Source organism: Phacochoerus africanus, chromosome 6, assembly GCF_016906955.1.
Source record: "Phacochoerus africanus isolate WHEZ1 chromosome 6, ROS_Pafr_v1, whole genome shotgun sequence".
Lineage (NCBI taxonomy): Eukaryota > Metazoa > Chordata > Mammalia > Artiodactyla > Suidae > Phacochoerus > Phacochoerus africanus.
In genome coordinates this window covers 111,691,937-111,712,028 of record NC_062549.1, presented here as the reverse complement: position 1 = coordinate 111,712,028, position 20,092 = coordinate 111,691,937, and the positions used below count along the sequence as shown (strand labels likewise).

Below are 20,092 nucleotides of genomic sequence, written 5' to 3'. Positions count from 1 at the left end.
CAACTTCCCTCTCCCTCACCCTCCATATCTAAGGAGTGTCCTTAGACTCCAAGCCCTGTCTTACTCACTCCATCATGGTTTCTAAATCCAACTTCTTCTCTTTATTTCTTTAGCTTCTTGAGTAGTTCATGGTCTCACTACTTCTCCCCTCTACAACTACACCCATCCTGTCTTCCTGCCCTCTTGCCAGTCTTCATACTATTGCCGGAGTTGTCATTCCAGGACATTGACCCGGTTGTCTTTGGGTCAATGACAAAATCCTCAAAAGTTTTCTACTATCCCATAGGATAAACCTCAATCCTCTGAGTGTGACATTTAAAGTCCCTTACAGTCTGTTCCCAGTCTGTCTTCCTACACCTGTACTATCTGATGAAAATCTCATGCAAGTCTGAAAATTTTATATTTTCTAGTAGCCATGTTAAAAAGGATAAAAAAAATAGGTAAAATTAATTGAGTAGCATATTTTAGTTAATTCAATAGAGCCAAAATATTCTACTTGTAATCAATATAAAAAATTTTTTTTCCACACTACGTCTTCAAAATCTAGAAAGATTTTTTTAAAAAATTTTTTGTCTTTTTAGGGCCGCACCTGCAGCATATGGAGGGTCCCAGGCTAGGGGTCGAATAGGAGCTGTAGCTGCTGGCCTACACCACAGCCACAGCAATGCCAGATCTGAGCCACATCTGCGACCTACACCACAGCTCACAGCAACGCTGGATCCTTAACCCACTGAGTGAGTCCAGGGATTGAACCTGGGTCCTCATGGTTCCTAGTCGGATTTGTTTCCGATGTGCCATGACCGGGAACTCCCTAGTGTGCATTTATCTAACACAGAGCATCTCAGTTCAGACTAGCCACATCTGGAATGCTCATAGCTTCATGTGGAGAGTAGCTACTGTATTGGAAAGTACAAGTCGGAGTTCCTGTCATGGCATGGCGGAAACGAATCTGACTAGGAACCATGAGGTTGCAGGTTCGATCCCTGGCTTCGCTCGGTGGGTTAAGGATCCAGTGTTGCCATGAGCTGTGGTATAGGTTGCAGACGCAACTCAGATCTGGTGTTGCTGTGGCTCTGGCACAGGCCAGCAGCAACAGCTCCAATTAGATCCCTTAGCCTGGGAACCTTCATATGCCAAGGGTATGGCCCTATAAAGACAAAGGACAAAAAAAAAAAAAAAGTGCGAGTCTAGGCTCCTTCCACAATATCTCTCTTGAGAAGACCCCTTTCCAGTCTAGTCACATGGAATCCTTCACACACAGCTGCCCTAGCCACACATGCCAGACCACATGCTTCTGAATAAGGCAGCATGCCTTTCTTTGCCTGGAATTCCACCCCGCAGCAACCAAGGGAACTCCACCAGCCCCAAGTTCTCCTTTATGAAGTCTTCTCCTTTTCTCCTAGGCTGAGCTTATCTTCTCTCTCCCTCCGTTATGACTCCACAACACCCTTGCCTTTACCATGTCATGTTCCTGTGAGTTGAATGTGTTATTTCTGCTAAATGGTAGTCGCTTAGCCTCTCAGTACCTTGCGTATAACTGTTGTCCTATATTTTTAAAAATTATATCATAAAATTATATATTAAAGATATAAATATATACTTATAGATTAAAATCTATAAGTATATAATTATATATTTTTAAAAATAAAAGAGTTTATGTGTTTGTCTATAATCATAGAGCAAGTGAGTGATGGAAGTTCTTTCTCCTTCATATTCACAATTCAACCCTTAGAGAGTCATTCCTCTGATGGTTTCTTAGTTGGAACTTTAATACTGTTTGAGGCAGGGGGGATGCCCTCTCAAGCCTGTAGCCATTTCACTTTAGTAAAGGTTGGGTGTCTAGACTCAAGTTAGGGAATTTACATTTACTTTGTCTCCCTGGTGAAAACCATATATTTGGGGGAAGTTTAGGGGGTTTTTTGGTGTGTGTGTGCTTTGGTGTCCCCCCCCCCCAATATCAGTAATGCCTTGATCTTATAATTAGGGCGATACTATAAATGATAATAATTACTAGCATTTGTTGAGTGTTCTGTGCCAGACATTATGCTAAGGGCTTTACATGCATTAATCCAGTTGATCCTTATAACAACTCCCTGAGGTTGCCATTCTCATTCTTACTCCTTTACAGTTAAACCGAAGGTCAGAAAACTAAAGTGACTTATCCAAGTTCATACTGTTAGCAGGTATTTCCTTCTCTTATCACCCAAGCTTATTCATTCTTTGGCTTACTTTCCTATTGTTCTTTCTTAAATTGTATCTTCACCATATCAGACACATCAATATATACACATATTTTTTTGTCTTTTTAGGGCCGCATCCACGGCATATGGAAGTTCCCAGGCTAGGGGTCGAAGCAGAGCTGCAGCTGCCAGCCTACACCACAGCCACAGCCACGCCAGATCCAAGCCGCTTCTGTGACCTACACTACAGTTCACAGCAACATCAGATCCGAGCTATGTGTGCAAACTACCCTGCAGTTCACAGCAATGCCAGATCCTTAACCCACTGAGCAGGGCCAGGGATCCATCCCAAGTCCTCATGGATGCTAGCCGGGTTTCTTACCACTGAGCCACGACGGGAGCTATATATTTTAATATATTTTAATGCTTGTGTTTTTATTTATTACAGTAACCTGCTCTGGAAGTACACTTGGAATGGGTAAGCCATTTTTCTCTTGGATTCAATAGAAAGGAATTTTCGTTGTTGTTCTCTAGGGTGACTTAATGAAGTTGAGATCAAAGCTGACTCTTCTAAAGGCAAATGGTTTCTGTCTGTGATGCGAGGGGTGCATGCTCTTCTCTCCTACAGCATTTTCTCCCCTGTTAGAATGTCTCCCCTCAGACTCCACCAGCGGAGATGAATTCCTTTGGATTCTGAAATCTTTTCGGTCTTCCAGGGTCCCACAGGGAAATGTAAATATTTTTCAGAGAGGCAGCTGCTTCATTCTTCCTTTGAGAGTGGTTCCCAGCCCTCTGTACATTGAGTCACTTTGAGAGCCTAGAAGTAATTGATGGCTGGGCTCTACCCCCAGATAGTCTGATTTAGTTGGGCTGGAAAGTCTGGGGATCAAGATTTTTTTTTTTTGTCTTTTTGCTATTTCTTGGGCCGCTCCTGCGGCATATGGAGGTTCCCAGGCTAGGGGGCGAATCGGAGCTGTAGCCACCAGCCTACGCCAGAGCCACAGCAATGCAGGATCCGAGCCGTGTCTGCAACCTACACCACCGCTCACAGCAACGCCGGATCGTTAACCCACTGAGCAAGGGCAGGGACCGACCCCGCAACCTCATGGTTCCTAGTCGGATTCGTTAACCACTGCGCCACGACGGGAACTCCAAGATTTTTTTTTTTTTCTTCGATGCTCTTTAGGTTATTCTAAAGTGTCACCAGCACTGCTGCTTCAGAGCAGATCTTCCTGAACCTTATTGTACCTACAGATCACCTGAGGCCTTGTTAAAACCAGATTCTAAGCTGGTGGGTGTAGGAAAGGTCTGAGACTTTGTACTTCTAACAAGGTCCAGATGACACTGATGCTGCTGGTCTGACCACACTTGAAGTAGTCGGGTGTTGGAATCTGCAGAGAGCTAGGATGTCTGCTTCCAGTCTGCATGGGTGGATGTGGCCCACAGAGGAAAAGGGTACAGAACGGGCAGCTGGAATAAAGACAACCCTCACTGCCACTCAGGGGTGCTCAGGGCTGATCCCATCTAGACTGTTCTTGGCGCCCTGTGGAGTTATAGGCTGCAGAGTTGATCACACTGAGCTGCTGACCCAGTAAGTAACATATGCTGCTTCATGGGGAATCTTTGTCACACTCTTCCAGGAGGCCTGCTTAATCTGCGGCCTTGGGAGAACCCCCAGGGTATATCATCAACCTCAAAGTACAGGCAGGACACACACACACACACACACACACACACACACACACACACACACACACACACACACACACACACAGAGTCAGACATGTCTGACCACAGAGGGTGTGAGTGGAAATGAAGCCTTCCTACCAGTAAACCCCTCCAGCCTCCCAGCCTGGCCAGCTACCCTCCAGCACCTCCTTTCACTGGCAGGGGCTCGGTCTGGGGTCTCTTCACTGCCTGGTCTCTATATCCTCTCCCAGTCCATTGCTTCTGGGAGTACAGCAGGACACGGGCTTTCTAATTCTTGCCCCACCTGCAGGTCTGAAATAAGAATCATCCCTATTAAATTTTAAAGAGTTTATTTTCCGTGACTTCAGGGAAACAGACCTGGCTTATTAAAAACAGACTGTGGGGAAACTTATAAATTACAAATAAATTGCTTTTAAAAAACCTCAATGTACTAATGACCACAAGTCCTGGTCATTTACATGAATGTACCTGAGTGTGCATTTGTGAAGTCAAGAATTTCCAGTATTATGGCTGTTTGTTTTTTTGTTTGTTTGGTTGGGGTTTTTTTTTTGGCATTGTCACAACCATTTCTGCCTTTATTCTACATGCCTTTTCCTTTCATTAATAGAATCCATAAAAATGACAAGGAGCGAGGAGTTCCCATTGTGGTTCAGTGGTTAATGAACCCGACTAGAACCATGAGGATACGGGTTCGATCCCTGTCCTTGCTCATTGGGTTGGGGATCCGGTGTTGCCGTGAGCTGTGGTGTGGGTTGCAGACGTGGCTCGGGTCCCACATTGCTGTGGCTATGGCGAAGGCTAGCGGCTACAGCTCTGATTCATCTCCTAGCTTGGGAACCTCCATATGCCTCAGGTGTGGCCTAAAAAGACAATAAATACAAAATAAAAAATAATTAAAAATGACAAGGAGTGATATAGGAAAGTTTATCATAGGCACAATAGATTTTACAGAAATTTGGAATTTAGCAGATGTTTTAAGTAAGTCAAAATATCCATCTGTATAACAAAAGCTTTTGCAGAGTTTTCTGGGTTTTGTTTCAGGGTCATACTGGCTTCATAAAATCAGTTGGGAAGTTTTCCTTTTTTCTATTTTTTGGAAAGAGTTTGTGAAGCATTGGTATTATTTCTTCTTTAAATATCAGTAGAATGCACCAGTAAAGCAATCTGTGCCTGAGGTTTCTCTGTGGATAGTTTTAAAATTACTAATTGTTTTCTCACAACATTGTAAATCAGTTATACTCCAGTATAAAATAAAAATTAATTAAAAATAAAAAGACAGCCCTTTTTAATCAGTGTTTTCCCTGAGCCACAGAGGAGTGATAGTAGGGGCCTTAGGAGATGAGGAGAGGTGGGTTATATACCAGCCTTCCTTAAGATATTGTTAAAGAAAAAGTTGCAGAGCTCCTGTCATGGCACAGCAGAAACAAATCTGACTAGTAACCATAAGGTTGTGGGTTCAATCCCTGGCCTTGCTCCGTGAGTTAAGGATCTGGCATTGCTGTGAGCTGTGGTGTAGGCCAGCAGCTGCAGCTCCGATTTGACCCCTAGCCTGGGAAGTTCCATGTGCCATGGGTGTAGCCCTAAAAAAACAAACAAACAAACAACAACAAAAAAGTTGCAATGCTTTTTAATTTTAATTTTATTTTTATTGGCCTCATCTGTGGCATATGGAAGTTCCTGGGCCAGGGATTGAATCTCAGCCATGGCGGTGGCAGGCCAGATATTTAACCCACTCCACCACAGCAGGAACTCTTGCAGTGCTTTTTAAACAATTGTTGAAAACATTTTAAAAATGTTTAAAATGTGTTTTAAAAAAATGTTTCTGGTGGTGCTTGCTACTCATCACCATCACCAGAAAGCTTGTTCAAAATGTACAATCTCGGGCCCCACCGGGATTTACTGAATCCCAGGTAATTCCCATGCATATTCAACTTTGGGGATATCTGCTTAGGTGGTAGTTCTCAAACTTTGGCGTGTATCAGAATCCCTTGGAGAGCTAATAAAGGATGTCGAGGTCGAGGCCTGTGGAAATGGGTAAGACCTGAGCCTCCGTATTTCTATCAGTTTCCAGGTGATTCTGACTCTCCAAGTCTGAGAAGCACTGCTTGAGGTCACTGTTCTCCACTTCCTCTGTCCCTCTGGGTTGTCTCCGTTGCGTCTCCCTTCATTAGCAAGCTTCAGTCATCAACCTGAGATCTGACCCTCTCTTTAAGCAGATCCTTGGAGTTCCCATTGTGGCTCAGCGGTAGGAAACCTGACTAGTGACCATGAGGATGTGGGTTCAGTCCCTGGCCTTGCTTACTGGGTTAAGGATCCGGCATTGCCGTGAGCTGTGGTGTAGGTTGCAGATGCGGCTCTTATCTGGTGTTGCTATGGCTGTGGTGTAGGCCAGCAGCTCAGCTCTGACTTGACCGCTAGCTGGGGAACTTCCATATGCCACAGGTGTGGTTTTAAAAAGAAAAAAAAAAAAAAATTGATCCTTGTAGAAATCATGCAAAACTCTCAAAAAGAGTATTTGAGGTCCCCTATGGCATATGGCATTCACCATATTAAGGGAGAGATTCTAAATTGCTGTCCAGCGTCAGCATTTCTCCTCTCTGTACATAGGACTCGTCAGATTAGGTCCCTGGCTGACATGGAGCCTCCAGATCTGTTAAGAGAAGCCTTGGGAATCTTGTTGGTCTAAGACTTTTGGTGTTGCCTGACTCTTGGATTATCCTGAAGCTTTTCAGAAGCACAAGTGGATTTTTTTTTTGTCTTTTTGTCTTTTGTTGTTGTTGCTGTTGTTGCTATTTCTTGGGCCGCTCCCACGGCATATGGAGGTTCCCAGGCTAGGGGTTGAATCGGAGCTGTAGCCGCCAGCCTACGCCAGAGCCACAGCAACGCAGGATCCGAGCCTCGTCTGCAACGTACACCACAGCTCACGGCAACGCCGGATCGTTAACCCACTGAGCAAGGGCAGGGACTGAACCCGCAACCTCATGGTTCCTAGTCGGATTCGTTAACCACTGCGCCACGACGGGAACTCCACAAGTGGATTTTTTTGAGGGACAGGTCTGGGTTTAAATCCTGCTGCATTTCTTACCCTTAGGCAAGTTGCTGCAATTCGATCTAAGCATTGGTTTCCTCATCTGTGCATTGGAACAACTCCTTATAAGATGTTATGAACATTAAGGGAGATAAAATTGTTGACAATGACAGGCCCACAGTCAGCTCAATGAATAAAAGGCCTGGGGATGGAGAGGCCCATTCTCTGTCCTGGGTCCGTAGTCTGAGCTCAAAGAGATTCTTGGGAGGATTCATCTCATGAAGCAGGAGAGAGACGACCCTGATCAGTTAGAACCTACTGGTCAATTTCTTCTTGCCCTTTAACAGTTCACGTTGTCTTAACGTTCTGGTTACTTGCTGCAAAGCACTAGTAAATGGCATTTCAAACAAAAATGCTAATTTACATCTCAGAGACATTTGAGGGCTTTTTAATTTAAGAAAGTGTCTGCATATTTAATGGATTTTGTGTCTTCTTCCCGTCCTTGCCTTTTCAGTGATTTACAGAGGGAAGAGAAATGCAGAATGACATAGTGAACCACGGATAAAAACAAAGACTTGACTAGTGAGTAGTTTCAATGGAAATTGTACGGTTCAAAGGCAATTTTTTTCCTTTGCTTTGAAAAAATTCTTCCCACATTTTTGCAGAGGTTTTTCAATTGTTGGTGTGATTAGAGATGGGAAAAAGCTATTAGAATACCAAACGCCTCTAGGATGGAACATGCTTTGGCCTTCAGAAGAACCTCTGACTCCACGTCTTGAGGACAAGGTCAAGTGTGTCCTCACCTGTATAGGAACTCAAGATCTGCTGCAGAGAGCACTCGGTAGAGAAATGAATCCAGGAAAGTCCTCTGGAAGGCTGTCAGAGTGAGCCAGCACTCTGGGGGTATCCTGGAAATGTTAAGTTTCTACTTATCAGAAATTCTTTCGGCATTTACACACACTTCAGCACACCCACTTCATAAGTGTTTTATCAACCCCAGTACTTGCCAGGGAGCCCTCCAGCCGTTCAAGAGCTGAAAACGTCCACTCCCGGACAAGCTGAAATCAAGCCACCGCACAGAGACAGTGCTCAACCAAGGCAAACCTCCACCAGGACTTCTGCCCAGGTTGGTTAGCAGCAGCTGCCAGCGCCACCTGCAGTAACAAACACCGTCATCTCAAGTTAAGAGGAAGCTGAGCCGCTTGCAGACTCCACCAAGCCAAAGCATCGAGTCATGAGACCTCTGTGTGAGCGTTTGGGAAAGCAGAGCTGCTGGCCTTTTGCTGGAAGGGTGGCGGTCGTTCTTTTGAATGAGCAAAGGCTTCAGATGGAGGGACAGCCAGGGCCAGAGCCTCAAATTATGGCAGATAGACACATATGCATCTTTTAGGGGGAGGATGATCAAACTCTTGTTGGCTGTAGCCCCTGTTCACACTGTAATTATTCACACTAACAGCTTCTGCTGCTGCTGCTTCTTGGACAGATAAGGCAATGGTATATAATATAAATCTGTGATATGCAAAAAAAGTTTGCCTTTTGAGTGCCAGTAACTTTATTAAAAGATAGTACGAATGGGATTTGTGTAACACACACATAACTGTTTACTCCCCAGAACATAGCTGTGGAGCCAAGAATGTCTGTAGCTGGGAACAAGGATAAAACTCTGCCCAGAGGGAACTGGAACATGGAATTCGGCTTGAGGTACCCTGGGAGGGAGCAGCGAACTTCCTTTTCTGTGGCTGCTTTTCCTTCTGTGAAAGATGGTGTCCCTGATAAGAGATACTCCTTAGACCATCCACACTTGAAAAGGAAATAAGCCAAAGACATAGATCTTGAAAAGTGGAATTTGTTGCATCACAGAGCACACACAGAGGAGGGCTGAGTTTAGTTCACTTTCATTCCTAAGTACAAGTGAATGAACAGGAGTGAGGCTAGGTGCATCCATATCCACTGGGGAACTCACTAATATAGATTTCCTGGTACCACCTCTGGAGACTCTAACTCAGCAGGGTTGGGACCAGTCTGGGAATCTATACTTGCAACAAACACACCAAGTGATTCTGGCATGTGGTCAGGTTTGGGAATCTTAAAAGACTTGCTTGGTGAATTCTTACTTGAAGCAAAATTGCAGTGATGGGAAGCTGAGAAGTGTTAAGAGATAAACTACAGCATATCACAAATTTTAAGAGCTTATTTGAGCAGAAGTTGATTTGAATTCAGCAGCACCAAAACAGAAATGGTTAGGTGCATTCCATTGACAGCAGCTGGGGGTGATGGGGGTTGGGGTGGGGGTAGGGAGAGGTGTTTATAGAAATGAGGTGGCAGCAAAGCAAAGATATTATTTGATGAGGTATAGTTTAAGGGGTTGGCTTATTTGGGGAACCCTAGTTGGCTGGTCATGACTGGTTGTCCTTAGATTTTGGTTTCTTAAACTTGAGACACATACAGGCTTAGGTTTTGGCTTGCTTACAAAGGCTGCTAGGGACTAGAACCACCCCAGTCTAATGGCCTCCTTATTTAATTAATTTAACAGAAGACAGAGGGCTGTGGCAAGTGAGGAAAGTTTGGAGAGAAGATCTGGAGGGTTCAGGACTGGAGCAGCATTCCAGGCTCTGGTTCAGCTGAGCCCGCTTCCTGGCAGGGTAATGCCTGCTGAATAGAGTTGTGTCTAGGGCTGCCTGGACTAGCCAAAGAGCCAAGGACAAAGGTCAGATGGAAGGCCAGGATCCTAGGACAGTGCAGGCCTGGAACGGGTACATGTCACACTTTATAAATACATATGAGGACACATAAAATGAAGTGGCCATCTACTTATCTAGGCATCTACGTATGGGTTGCTTTGGTCAAAATTCCACAGAAGGTAATGTGGTCCACGTTGGGTGGACATGAAACCAAAACATGGATGCAGCACATACTACATGTTTCAACAAACTCACTTCATTCTCATCATAACCCTGTGAACTAGATAATAATAGTATTCCTTTATACAGATAAGGAAAAAGAGACCTAGAAAGGTCAAGGAACTCATCCATGTTCACACAGCTAACCAGTTGGAACACAAATTCCCAGGCAGCCAAGTAAGTATGCAGCATTCATTATACCTGCTAATCCGTGATTTTTTTTTTTTTTGTCTTTTCTAGGGCCACACCCACAGCATATGGAGGTTCCCAAGCTAGGGGTCCAATTGGAGCTGTAGCTGCTGGCCTACACCAGAGCCACAGCAATGTGGGATCTGAGTCACGTCTGCGACCTACACCACAGCTCACGGCAATGCTGGATCCCTAACCCACTGAGCAAGGCCAGGGATCGAACCTGCAACCTCATGGTTCCTAGTCAGATTCATTAACCACTGCGCCATGACAGGAACTCCAATCTGTGGTATTTTTATGGACCATATTCCTATGGGTTATCATGATCAAGTGATAAATTATTAGTGAAGTAGACTTGGGAATAGGGTGGTGAGTGAGTGATCTGTCCTAATCCAAGAACTTTTACATTCACCCCTTGGTTATTTTGGCTGTTTATCTGCTCTACAAATTAAATATTTTATCTCTGACCAGTGTTGGTGGATTTTACCTTCCATTCTGCTGTTTTCAGGGAATTCAGATTCCTTGTTCAGTTTGTTTAGCCAAACAAACTAGAGGAGACTAGAGAGACAGCTCAGGGAAGTTATGTGAAACTAGGGGAGGGAGGGCAGGCAGTGCGGTACAAAGGTAAAGGCGTGACTCAGCGGAAATAATCTGACCAGTATCACATGAGGACGCAGGTTCTTAGAGGCATCTTGAAGTCTTCCGTGATTTCACTTCTCTGAATCTCAGTTTTCACATCTGTAAAATGGCAATAAACATTATCATCTGGTTAGCTGGCTGTGAGGTTTGAGATGTTATACTCATGTTCAACACACAAATGCAATAAAACTGAAGTGTTTCAAGTCCCACTACTAAGAGAGGCAGAGGGGCAGTGGCAAAAAAAAACCCCAAAAAACAAAAAACAAAAACCAGGCAGAATCAGAGTTTGTAGGTGTGGTAGATGTAGACCACACGTCTATGTGCTGCCAAAGCCAACACGAACTCCACTATTCCCAGGGCTACCTTGGAATCTGGCCTTCAGAGGCATGAGTTACAGCTACACCCCCTGCAACCCAAGTCAAACCTGCAACCCAGCAGGGCCTTCCTGTATCACTCCCTGGCACCTGATTATTCTCCTCAAGGGTAAGGGATGGAGGCACTTTGACTCATCATACTCCTCCGTCTTGGTTTGAGCCTCTAGAGCCCGGAGCTCCATTTCAGAAGGTCAGTCTGTACTTTTTCTTTCTTTTTTTTGTTGTTGTTGTTGTTGTTGTTGTGGCTATTTCTTGGGCCGCTCCCCCGGCATATGGAGGTTCCCAGGCTAGGGGTTGAATCGGAGCTGTAGCCACCGGCCTACACCAGAGCCACAGCAACGCGGGATCCAAGCTGCATCTGCAACCTACACCACAGCTCACGGCAACGCCGGATCGTTAACCCACTGAGCAAGGCCAGGGACCGAACCTGCCACCTCATGGTTCCTAGTCGGATTCGTTAACCACTGCGCCACGACGGGAACTCCCCTAATTCCCTTCTTTTAAATGCTAAAGCATTGATAGCCTCTCCCACCTGAATTTGTTTGTTGAATAGATAATTATTTTATTGGTTCATACAGGTATACTATCATCACAAGGGCATTTACTTTTTAACCAACTTTTTTTTTTTTGGTCTTTTTGCAGCAACGCCAGATCGGAGCCGCGTCTGCAACCTACACCACAGCTCACCACAACGCTGGATCCTTAACCCAGTAAGCAAGGCCAGGGATTGAACACGCAACCTCATGGCTCCTAGTCGGATTCGTTATCCACTGTGCCACGACGGGGAACTCCTTAACCAACTTTTGACTACCTGCAGCATATCAAGAATTGAGCTAATTAGATTTTTAATTCTTCAGAATCTGGTCTCTCATTTATTAGACTTTCCTGAAAGTCTTAAACAGTTCTGGGCACACTGGATGGCACCTCACATTTCTGCTCAATTATTGCTTCTTTGAACGATGAATAAACTTTTTGAAGGATAAATTTTCTATTCGGTAGGCGACTGAATGAAGTCCATTACAAATCGCTTCACAAAGTGCAGAACTCCCTCCCGTTTTCATGTACCCTACGTGTAATCCGGAATTTCTCAGATGCTGTTAGCTCCCAATCCGTTGGCACGGTTTCGTTTTCTGACGTCACAGGTCGTCGAAATTCATCTGACAGCCTACCGCTAGGGGGCGCGCAACTGCTCAAGGAGCGTCCATCCGCACTGCGCAGCCTCAGTCTAGGGGTGGGCGGGAAGCCCCTACAGAGCCCGTGACGTCACCGGAGGGCGCGGACGGTGGGCGTGGGCGGGGCCTCCCCCGCAGCTAGAGGCGGGGCCCGCCCGACCCCTTTCTCTCAGCTCAAGTAGGTTGCGAGTGGGAGGCGCCGGCTGCGGCTCCGCAGTGTTTGGAAAGATGGCGCCGCCGGTGACGGAACGGGGGCTGAAGAGCGTCGTGTGGCAGAGTGAGTGCGATGGGGTAGGGGCTGAGAGAGGGAAGGCCAAGGAGGCCGTGGCGCCGGGCCTTGCGTTCCTGTCCCAGACCAGCAGTCCCTTGGGGAGCCGCGGCGGCCACTTGTTGCTTTGGCGCCCACGTCCCTGTTAGGACTTCTTCCTGCTTTCCTTCCCAGCGCAGGGATCCTGGTTCTGGCAGGACCAGGGATGGGCGGGGTGCGGGAGGACGCGGCCCTGGCGTCTGGCACCCTCTCGGCTCGGCGGGGCCCTGGCCCCGAAGCCCCGCCCTGGGTGAGCGGTCCCCGGCCCGGCTTTTCAGCCCGGGGCCCCGGCGCCGGTCCTCCGCCGCGCTCGTGTCGAGGCCCCACCAGTCGGCGATGTCTCTCCACCGGAGACAATCTAAGCACTGTTTTTTTCTCTCGTCCCTCCCACTCTCCCCGCACTTGGGTTTCCGAAAAGTGCTTATTCTTGCTTATTGGTCTTAGTATCAGGGAGGGTTTTATAACCGTACTTTATCTGTCCTTTAAGAAGACAAAAACAAAACCTCACTGTTAAACAGACCCCTCTTCCCTTCCAGAAGAGCCCACTTTCTAAAGAGAAGGGACCACTGGAATGATTAAATCTCGGGGCAAAGCTGCACCTTCATCCACCTTTTCCTTTCTACTCTCCGAGTCACTCCGTTTTGCTAGGACTGTACTACTTATTGGTTACTCATATTCTGCCATATCATCCACGACTTTCATAAATATCACACCAAACCTAGACCGGTCAGGTTAGAGAAGGAATAATACTGCCAAACAGGAAGAACTATCATTGTTTGGCATTGCTGCGTTCAAAGTAATTATGGTCTAGTGGTGGAAAGGGAGTAACATCCAATTAGTATTTCTGACTCCAGCTTTGAAGAAAGAACAAAAATAGCACCTGAGTTAACAAACTTCTGGGAGTTATAGAATTCCTTGTATAAAATTAAAACTCCAAATTGGTGACTGGCATAGTGATTAGCACATCAGATACTAAAAACAAGTGTATAAATAGAAGAGGGAAAAAAGTTAGGAAAATTTTTTTTTACTTTTTTCTTTTTACCTTTTTTTTTTTTGGTCTTTTTGTCTTTTTAGGGCCTCACCCGCGGCATATGGAGGTTCCCAGGCTAGGGGTCTAATTGGAGCTGTAGCCGCCGGCCTACACCACAGCACAGCAACTTGGGATCCGAGCCGCATCTGCGACCTACACCACAGCTCAGGGCTACGCCTGATCCTTAACCCGCTGAGTGAGGCCAAGGATCGAAACCGAGTCCTTATGGATGCTAGTCGGGTTCACTAACCGCTGAGCCACGATGGGAACTCCTTGAAACTATTTCTTTTAATTGGATAATTGTAAAGTTAGAAATTTGTTTTTCACAATTTGCATGGGTTACTTTTAAGATTTGGTAATGTTTTAAAATCACAGTGGTATTTAATACATTTATATTGTAAATGGGAATTACATTGTAAATATATATTGGAAATGGGTAATGATTTGTATTTTATAAGTAATTTCCAAGATGGTCCTTATGGTCAGCATTTATTAGCAAAGGAAAAAGGTTAATGGCAGTAATGTTGGTGTTGATGGCATGGAAACTAGGCAAGAGGGAGTGTTTAAAGACAACAATTTTCCGTCGTGGGCTGTGAACCTGAGGAGGCACCAGGATATCCAGATGGCGTGTAAGATAAAGAAGATGGGACACTGAATGGAAGGAAGGTGTTATGAGGATTAAAAAATTAGTTATTAGAACTTCTGTGTAAGTAGGAACATAGCTAAAAGACAGGTGATGTTCATTCCACATTTAGTGAGTAAGTGGAGAGAAAAGAGAAGTGGGGAGCCTCTCAGTTCTGTCAGCAGAAGATGACGGTCTGAAGGAAATGAAGGCATCTTAGAGGTAGGAGAATCACACATTTGACTGGGAAAAGGTTCTGCTAACTATATAGGTAGTATAGTTAGGTCTGGGTAGAAAGCTAAATAGCTTTCAGTTTGTTTGTTTTTTAAAAAAAAAAAAAAAAAAAGGACTTCCCCTTGCGGCACAGCGCAGACGAATTCAACTAGCAACCGTGAGGCAGTGGGCTCCATCCCTGGTGTTGCTGTGGCTGTGGTGTAGGCCAGCGGCTATAGCTCCGATTAGACCCCTAGCCTGGGAACCTCCGTATGCCTCAGGTGTGGCCCTGAAAAGATAAAAAAGTCCCCCCCCCCAAAGCCATTCGGTTTACCTGCAAAGTAGGGAAAAGGGAACTAATGTTTCTTGAACAATTACTCTATGCCAGGCACAATTCTTTACATATATTAAAACTTGAGAATTTATTACCTCTATTTGACAGATGTTAAAACTCTTATTATCGCTGCATTCTTCTGTTTTTTTTTTTAAATCATTGGCTCACCTTTAATTAGACTTTACCCTTATGCTTTTACAAGTGGAATCAATCATAAAGCAAGGGTGTAGGGGAATAATTTTCCAATCCTTTTCTTGTAAACTCCAATTCTTTGGAGTAAAGCAGGCTTTTACTGTTCACAAGATTATTTGTGAGCTGTAAAATAGTTTTCCCTGTATAGCAGCCTTATTCTTAACAGCCAAAAAGCCAAAACAACCCCGATGTCCATGGACTGGTGAGTGGATAAATACCACTGGTACATACAATGGAATATTATTAGGCAATAAAAAAGTAATGAAGTACTGATACATTCTATAGTTTTGATGATCCTTGGAAAAATTATGCCAAATGAAAAGAAGTCAGTCATAAAGAACCATGTGTTATATGACACCATTTATATTAAATGTCCAGAATAGGCAAATCTATAGAGATTAGTAGAAAGTAGATTAGTGGTTGCCTGCATCTGCAGGGATGGAGAGATGTGGGGAATGATGGCTAAAGTTTCCTTTTGAAGTAATGAAAATGTCCTAAAATTGAATATGGTGAAGAGTGCACAACTCTGAATATACTGAAAGCCATTTAATTGTACACTTTGGATGGATTATATGGTATGTAAATTATAAAGCTACTTTTAAAAACCTGATAGAGGAGTTCCCATTGTGGTTCAGTGGGTTAAGAATCCAACTAGGGAGTTCCCGTCGTGGTGCAGTGGAAGTGAATCCGACTAGGAACCATGAGGTTGTGGGTTTGAACTCTGGCCTCCATCAGTGGGTTAAGGATCTGGCGAAGCAGTGAGCTGTGGTGTAGGCTGGCAGCTGTAGCTCCAATTAGACTCCTAGCCTGGGAACTTCCAGATGCCTCGAATGTGGCCCTAAAAAGACGAAAGAAGAAGAATCTGACTAGGATCCATGAGGATTCGAGTTCGATCCCTGGCCTTGCTCAGTGGGTTAAAGGATCCAGTATTGCTGTGAGCTGTGGCATAGGTCCATACACAGTTTGCATCCCATGTTGCTGTGGCTGTGGTGTAGGCTAGCAGCTGCAGCTCCAATTTGACCCCTAGTCTGGGAACCTTCATATGCCACAGTTGCAGCCCTAAGAAGAGGAAGGAAAAAAAAAGTTTCATGGGAGAAGGAAGAAAAAGTAATTATTTCCTCTCTGGGAGTAAATCAGGGAGGATTCAAAAGAGGAGGTAACATTGAAAGGTAGGAGGATTTTACCAGATGGGGAAATCTGAGCCAAAACTCGAAGGTATGAAAATATGTGATATTTATGGAAGAGGGGATAATTCCCTTTTCTGAGTACAGAATATTTGCTACAAGAAATAGAGGGACAAAAACTAAAAGGTAGGTTGGAGCTTAATTGTTTAGATGTTCTCAAGCAGTCGGAAACCATTAAAGACGAAAAATTTTTTTCCTTCCTCAAATATTCATCCTCAGCAGTTTGGGGTCTGTATTAGAACAGTGCTGAAAGGAAGTCATTTTCTTGATCCTAAAGTTTTCGATTTCATTAAGTATAATGATAAGGTGCACTAACGCTAAGTGTACAGCTGGGTGAATTTTTACCCATGTAACTATCACGTAGATTGAGGTATGGAATGTTCCCAATCACCCCATAACCTCTGCCAGGCCAAATTCCACCCTCTCCCCCAGAGGAACTACTATTTGACTTAATGTTGCCATCAGGCAGTTTTACAGTGGTGGCTTTTTGTCTTTACATCCTTGTGTTTAAGAGAGGAACCCTTCAGACTCTTAAATTGTATTTTCCTGAAGAATAGATATAGAACTTGTTAGATTTCTACCTAGGAATAATTTACCATTTGCCTTGGTGTATGTTCAGGTGGTCTTATAGTAGTCCTCAGTTTTGTTTTTCATTTTTTTTTTTTCCTTCTTTTTATGGCCGCACCTGTGGCATATGGAAGTTTCCAGGCTAGGGGTGGAATCAGAGCCACAGCTACAACAACACCGGATCCTTAACCCACTGAGCAAGGTCAGGGTTCGAGCCCGCATCCTTATAGAGACAACATCAGGTCTTTAATCTTCTGTGCCACAATGGCAACACATAGTCCTGTTTTTGTATGTTGTACTTTTGTAAAAATTTTTTTTTTTTTTTTTTTTTTTTTGGCCAAACCTGTGGCAAGTGGAACTTCTCAGGCCAGGAAGTGAACCTGCACTATGAGCCGGATCCTTAACCTTCTCTGTCACAGGGGAACTCCTTATCCAGTTTTTAAACAGTGAACTTTGAAAGCCTTAAGGGGTATTTCCCAGGCACAATTCAGTCTGCTTTTACTCAACTAGTAATAAGTATTACTTTTGCCTCTACCCCAGACCTCTGGGATTACCTTTATAAAGATTCTTACCCATTCCTTTCCTGTTTTCCATACAAATGAGTTTTTCCTGCATTGTCATTATTAGGTTTCTTAATAGCTTCTCTCTGATTTAAGATAGTTGTGCAAGTACACTTCAGCCTTGATGCTGCTGCATCCTTCTTTGTTGGTTCTCCTTTCATTTTCCCCTTCACTGTTTTCATATCCTCTTTGGCATTACAGTTTTAAACACATTTCCTTTTATGTATTGGAGAAACAGAAGGAGCAAAGAGAGGGTGATTGGTATTAGTAGGTCATTAATCAGGTAGCATTTGGACTGATGCAGGACTAATTTAGAGATTAGGTAGAGGCCAGTTGATGAAGGATATCGGATGGTAGAGTCTAGGTTTTATTCTATAGGTAACAGTAAGCAATTGAGAGAGTTTTGAGGTGGATATTGATAGAACAAATGGATGACTCTGACAGCAGTGCAAACAGTGGATTGGAAAAGGTGAAGGGATTGGAGGTGGAGAGCAGGAAATCCAGGTAGGAGACTGTTGCAGTAGTTCAGGGAGAGGTAAATCAAGGCAGTGCTGGTGACAGTGCGGTCACCAGGTAGAACAATCAGTGCTGCCCAATGATAGGAAATGGGAGAGGGAGGAAATAGCCAGAGACTATGACTAAGAAAACAACAGTAGAACTCATAGAAATGGAGAAGTCTAGAGCAGTTCTTAGGGTATTTAATTTCAATTTGAGGCACATTGGTGCTTAAACCTGTATTGTGTGATTCAATGAAGTCCTAGGAGAGAAGAGGCTTTTTGGACATTGAAGCACTGCTAGGGGTTAGGGGAAATGGGGGAAGTTGGTTAAAGAGGACAGACTTCCCGTTAGAAGATGGGCAGGTTCTGGGCATCTCATGCACAGCGTCGCGATTACGGATAGTAGCACTGTACTGTATAATTCAAAGTTGTGGGAGTTCCCGTCATGGCTCAGTGGGTTAAGAACCCTACTGGTGTCCACGAGGATTGTGGGTTCGATCCATGGCCTCTCTCAGTGAGTTGAGGATCCATTGTTGCTGTAGGCTGTGGTATAGATCATAGATGCAGCTCGGATCCCATGTGGCTGTGTCTGTGGCATAGGCTGGCAGCTGCAGCTCCCATTCAACTCCTAGCCTGGGAATTTCCATGTGTCGCAGGTGCGGCCCTAAAACGACCCCCCCCCAAAAAAAGGTGCTAAGAGAGTAGATCTTAAATGTTCTTACTCCAGAAAAGAAGTAGTTATTTATGTGAGTTGATGGAAGTGTTCACTAACAGTACAGTGGTGATTGTATTGCAATAATATGTGTATCAGATCAACACATATACTTTAGAGTTAAATCGTGTTATATGTCAGTTATATCTCAGTGAAGTTGGAAAATTGAAGGATTGTACTGATAGATGAAACTTGGATGATGAATATGGTCTCCGAGGAAGAGGATAGAGCAAGCAGAGCAAAAGTAAGAGAATTGTTTTGGGGTATATCTATAGGATGCTAGAGAAATGGATATTATAAGGTCAAATAATTTTCATTAATAGTTAAAGGAAATACCTTTTTAGTTCTATAATATTAGTTGTTATGATTTCCTTTGATTCCCCTCTAAACATGTTTTACCTATAACCACTAATCTCTGTCCACAAAACTAGTTATCTCTTTATCATTTATTTTTGAGATGCTAACACTGACTGACTTGGTATCCTCAGATTCTAAGGCAGTGCTATCTCGTAGAAATAAAATATAAGCCACGTATGTAACTTAAAATTTTCTGGTAGCCACATTTTTTTTTAAATAAAGTAAAAAGAGATGAAATTAATTTTTAAATATATATTTTGTTTAACCCAGTATATCCAAAATGTTCATTTAAACAGGTAATCAACATAAAAAATGAATTTTAAATTTCTCTTTTTGTACCAAGTCTTTGAAATCTGGTATGTATTTTGTATTTGTAGGATATCCACTTCTGGCTAGCTGCATTTCAGCCACACATGACTAGTGTCTGCCCTACAGGACAGTGCAATTTCTAAGGTGTTAAAAAGAGAAAGACACAAATTTGGCAAAAACAAGTGAAATGTCTTTAATTTTCAGCTTGTTTTAGGTGTGCAGAAATAAAGCAAACTTAGAAAGGGACATCCCATAATGTTTCAGTGCCTCAGCACTACTTGAGGAAAATCCTTCCTGTGCCTGTAGAATACCAGAAACCACTGCTTTAGGCCTAAATTATGGTTAAATACTTCAGGCTTTTGCCATAAATCTCATATAACATTATAATCTTCCCAGCAGATATATATAAGCCCATTAACTAATATATCTTAATTAACACTTTCATATCTTCTCATCACAGTAAAACCTTTCAGATCACCATTCTTATGATGAGTATCATTAATCCTTATTAAATATACCCTCTGCTTGGACATGTCTTTTTTTAACATGATACCAAAAATCTGATGGTATATTTCCGAAAGCGTTAAACAAATATAAAAGAAGAAATAGAAATAGTTTAAAGAAATTATAAAAATATCTCACTATCAAGAATTAATGAGACAGAAGAATTACTATAATTTATATTTAGTTGTATTTTATGTATTATATATATTACTGCAGTTTTCAAAATTAATTGCAAATTAATAAAACATTAAATGTGGGAAATTTTCATGTTCCAAAGTAGAATAACAGGTATTTGTGAGACTTGCCTTTGTGTATTTTATTTACTAACTTAAAATATTTAATTTAGATTAATTTTGAAGGTCATTGCAAGGAACATGTTAATAATATCTATTGATTATAAATAAATTATGAATATTTGTATCCTAATGCTGTGACACATTTTTGAAAATTATAATGTAGTAAATCAGGAAGAAAATTACTTATCTAGTTTTGATTGTCAGATGTAATTTATC

The 20,092-nt window shown here is 43.3% G+C and overlaps 2 protein-coding genes across 3 annotated transcripts in view; both read left to right on the top strand.

The window, feature by feature from the left end:
• Nucleotides 1-12,334, top strand: part of FNDC7 (fibronectin type III domain containing 7) — a 35,059-nt gene extending 22,725 nt beyond the window's left edge. The window contains exons 11-13 of the mRNA XM_047782913.1: nt 5,842-5,924; nt 7,919-8,044; nt 12,185-12,334. Of these exons, the coding sequence (XP_047638869.1) occupies nt 5,842-5,924; nt 7,919-8,044; nt 12,185-12,334 (359 nt within the window). The remainder of the gene's footprint in view (nt 1-5,841; nt 5,925-7,918; nt 8,045-12,184) is intronic.
• The window catches only part of STXBP3 (syntaxin binding protein 3), a 58,906-nt gene continuing 51,118 nt past the window's right edge, over nt 12,305-20,092 (top strand). The window contains exon 1 of one of the 2 annotated variants that reach the window (XM_047785147.1): nt 12,305-12,469. In XM_047785147.1, coding sequence (XP_047641103.1) covers nt 12,421-12,469 — 49 coding nt within the window. In that variant the 5' untranslated portion in view covers nt 12,305-12,420. The remainder of the gene's footprint in view (nt 12,470-20,092) is intronic. The other variant, XM_047785146.1, reaches the window with a different exon arrangement.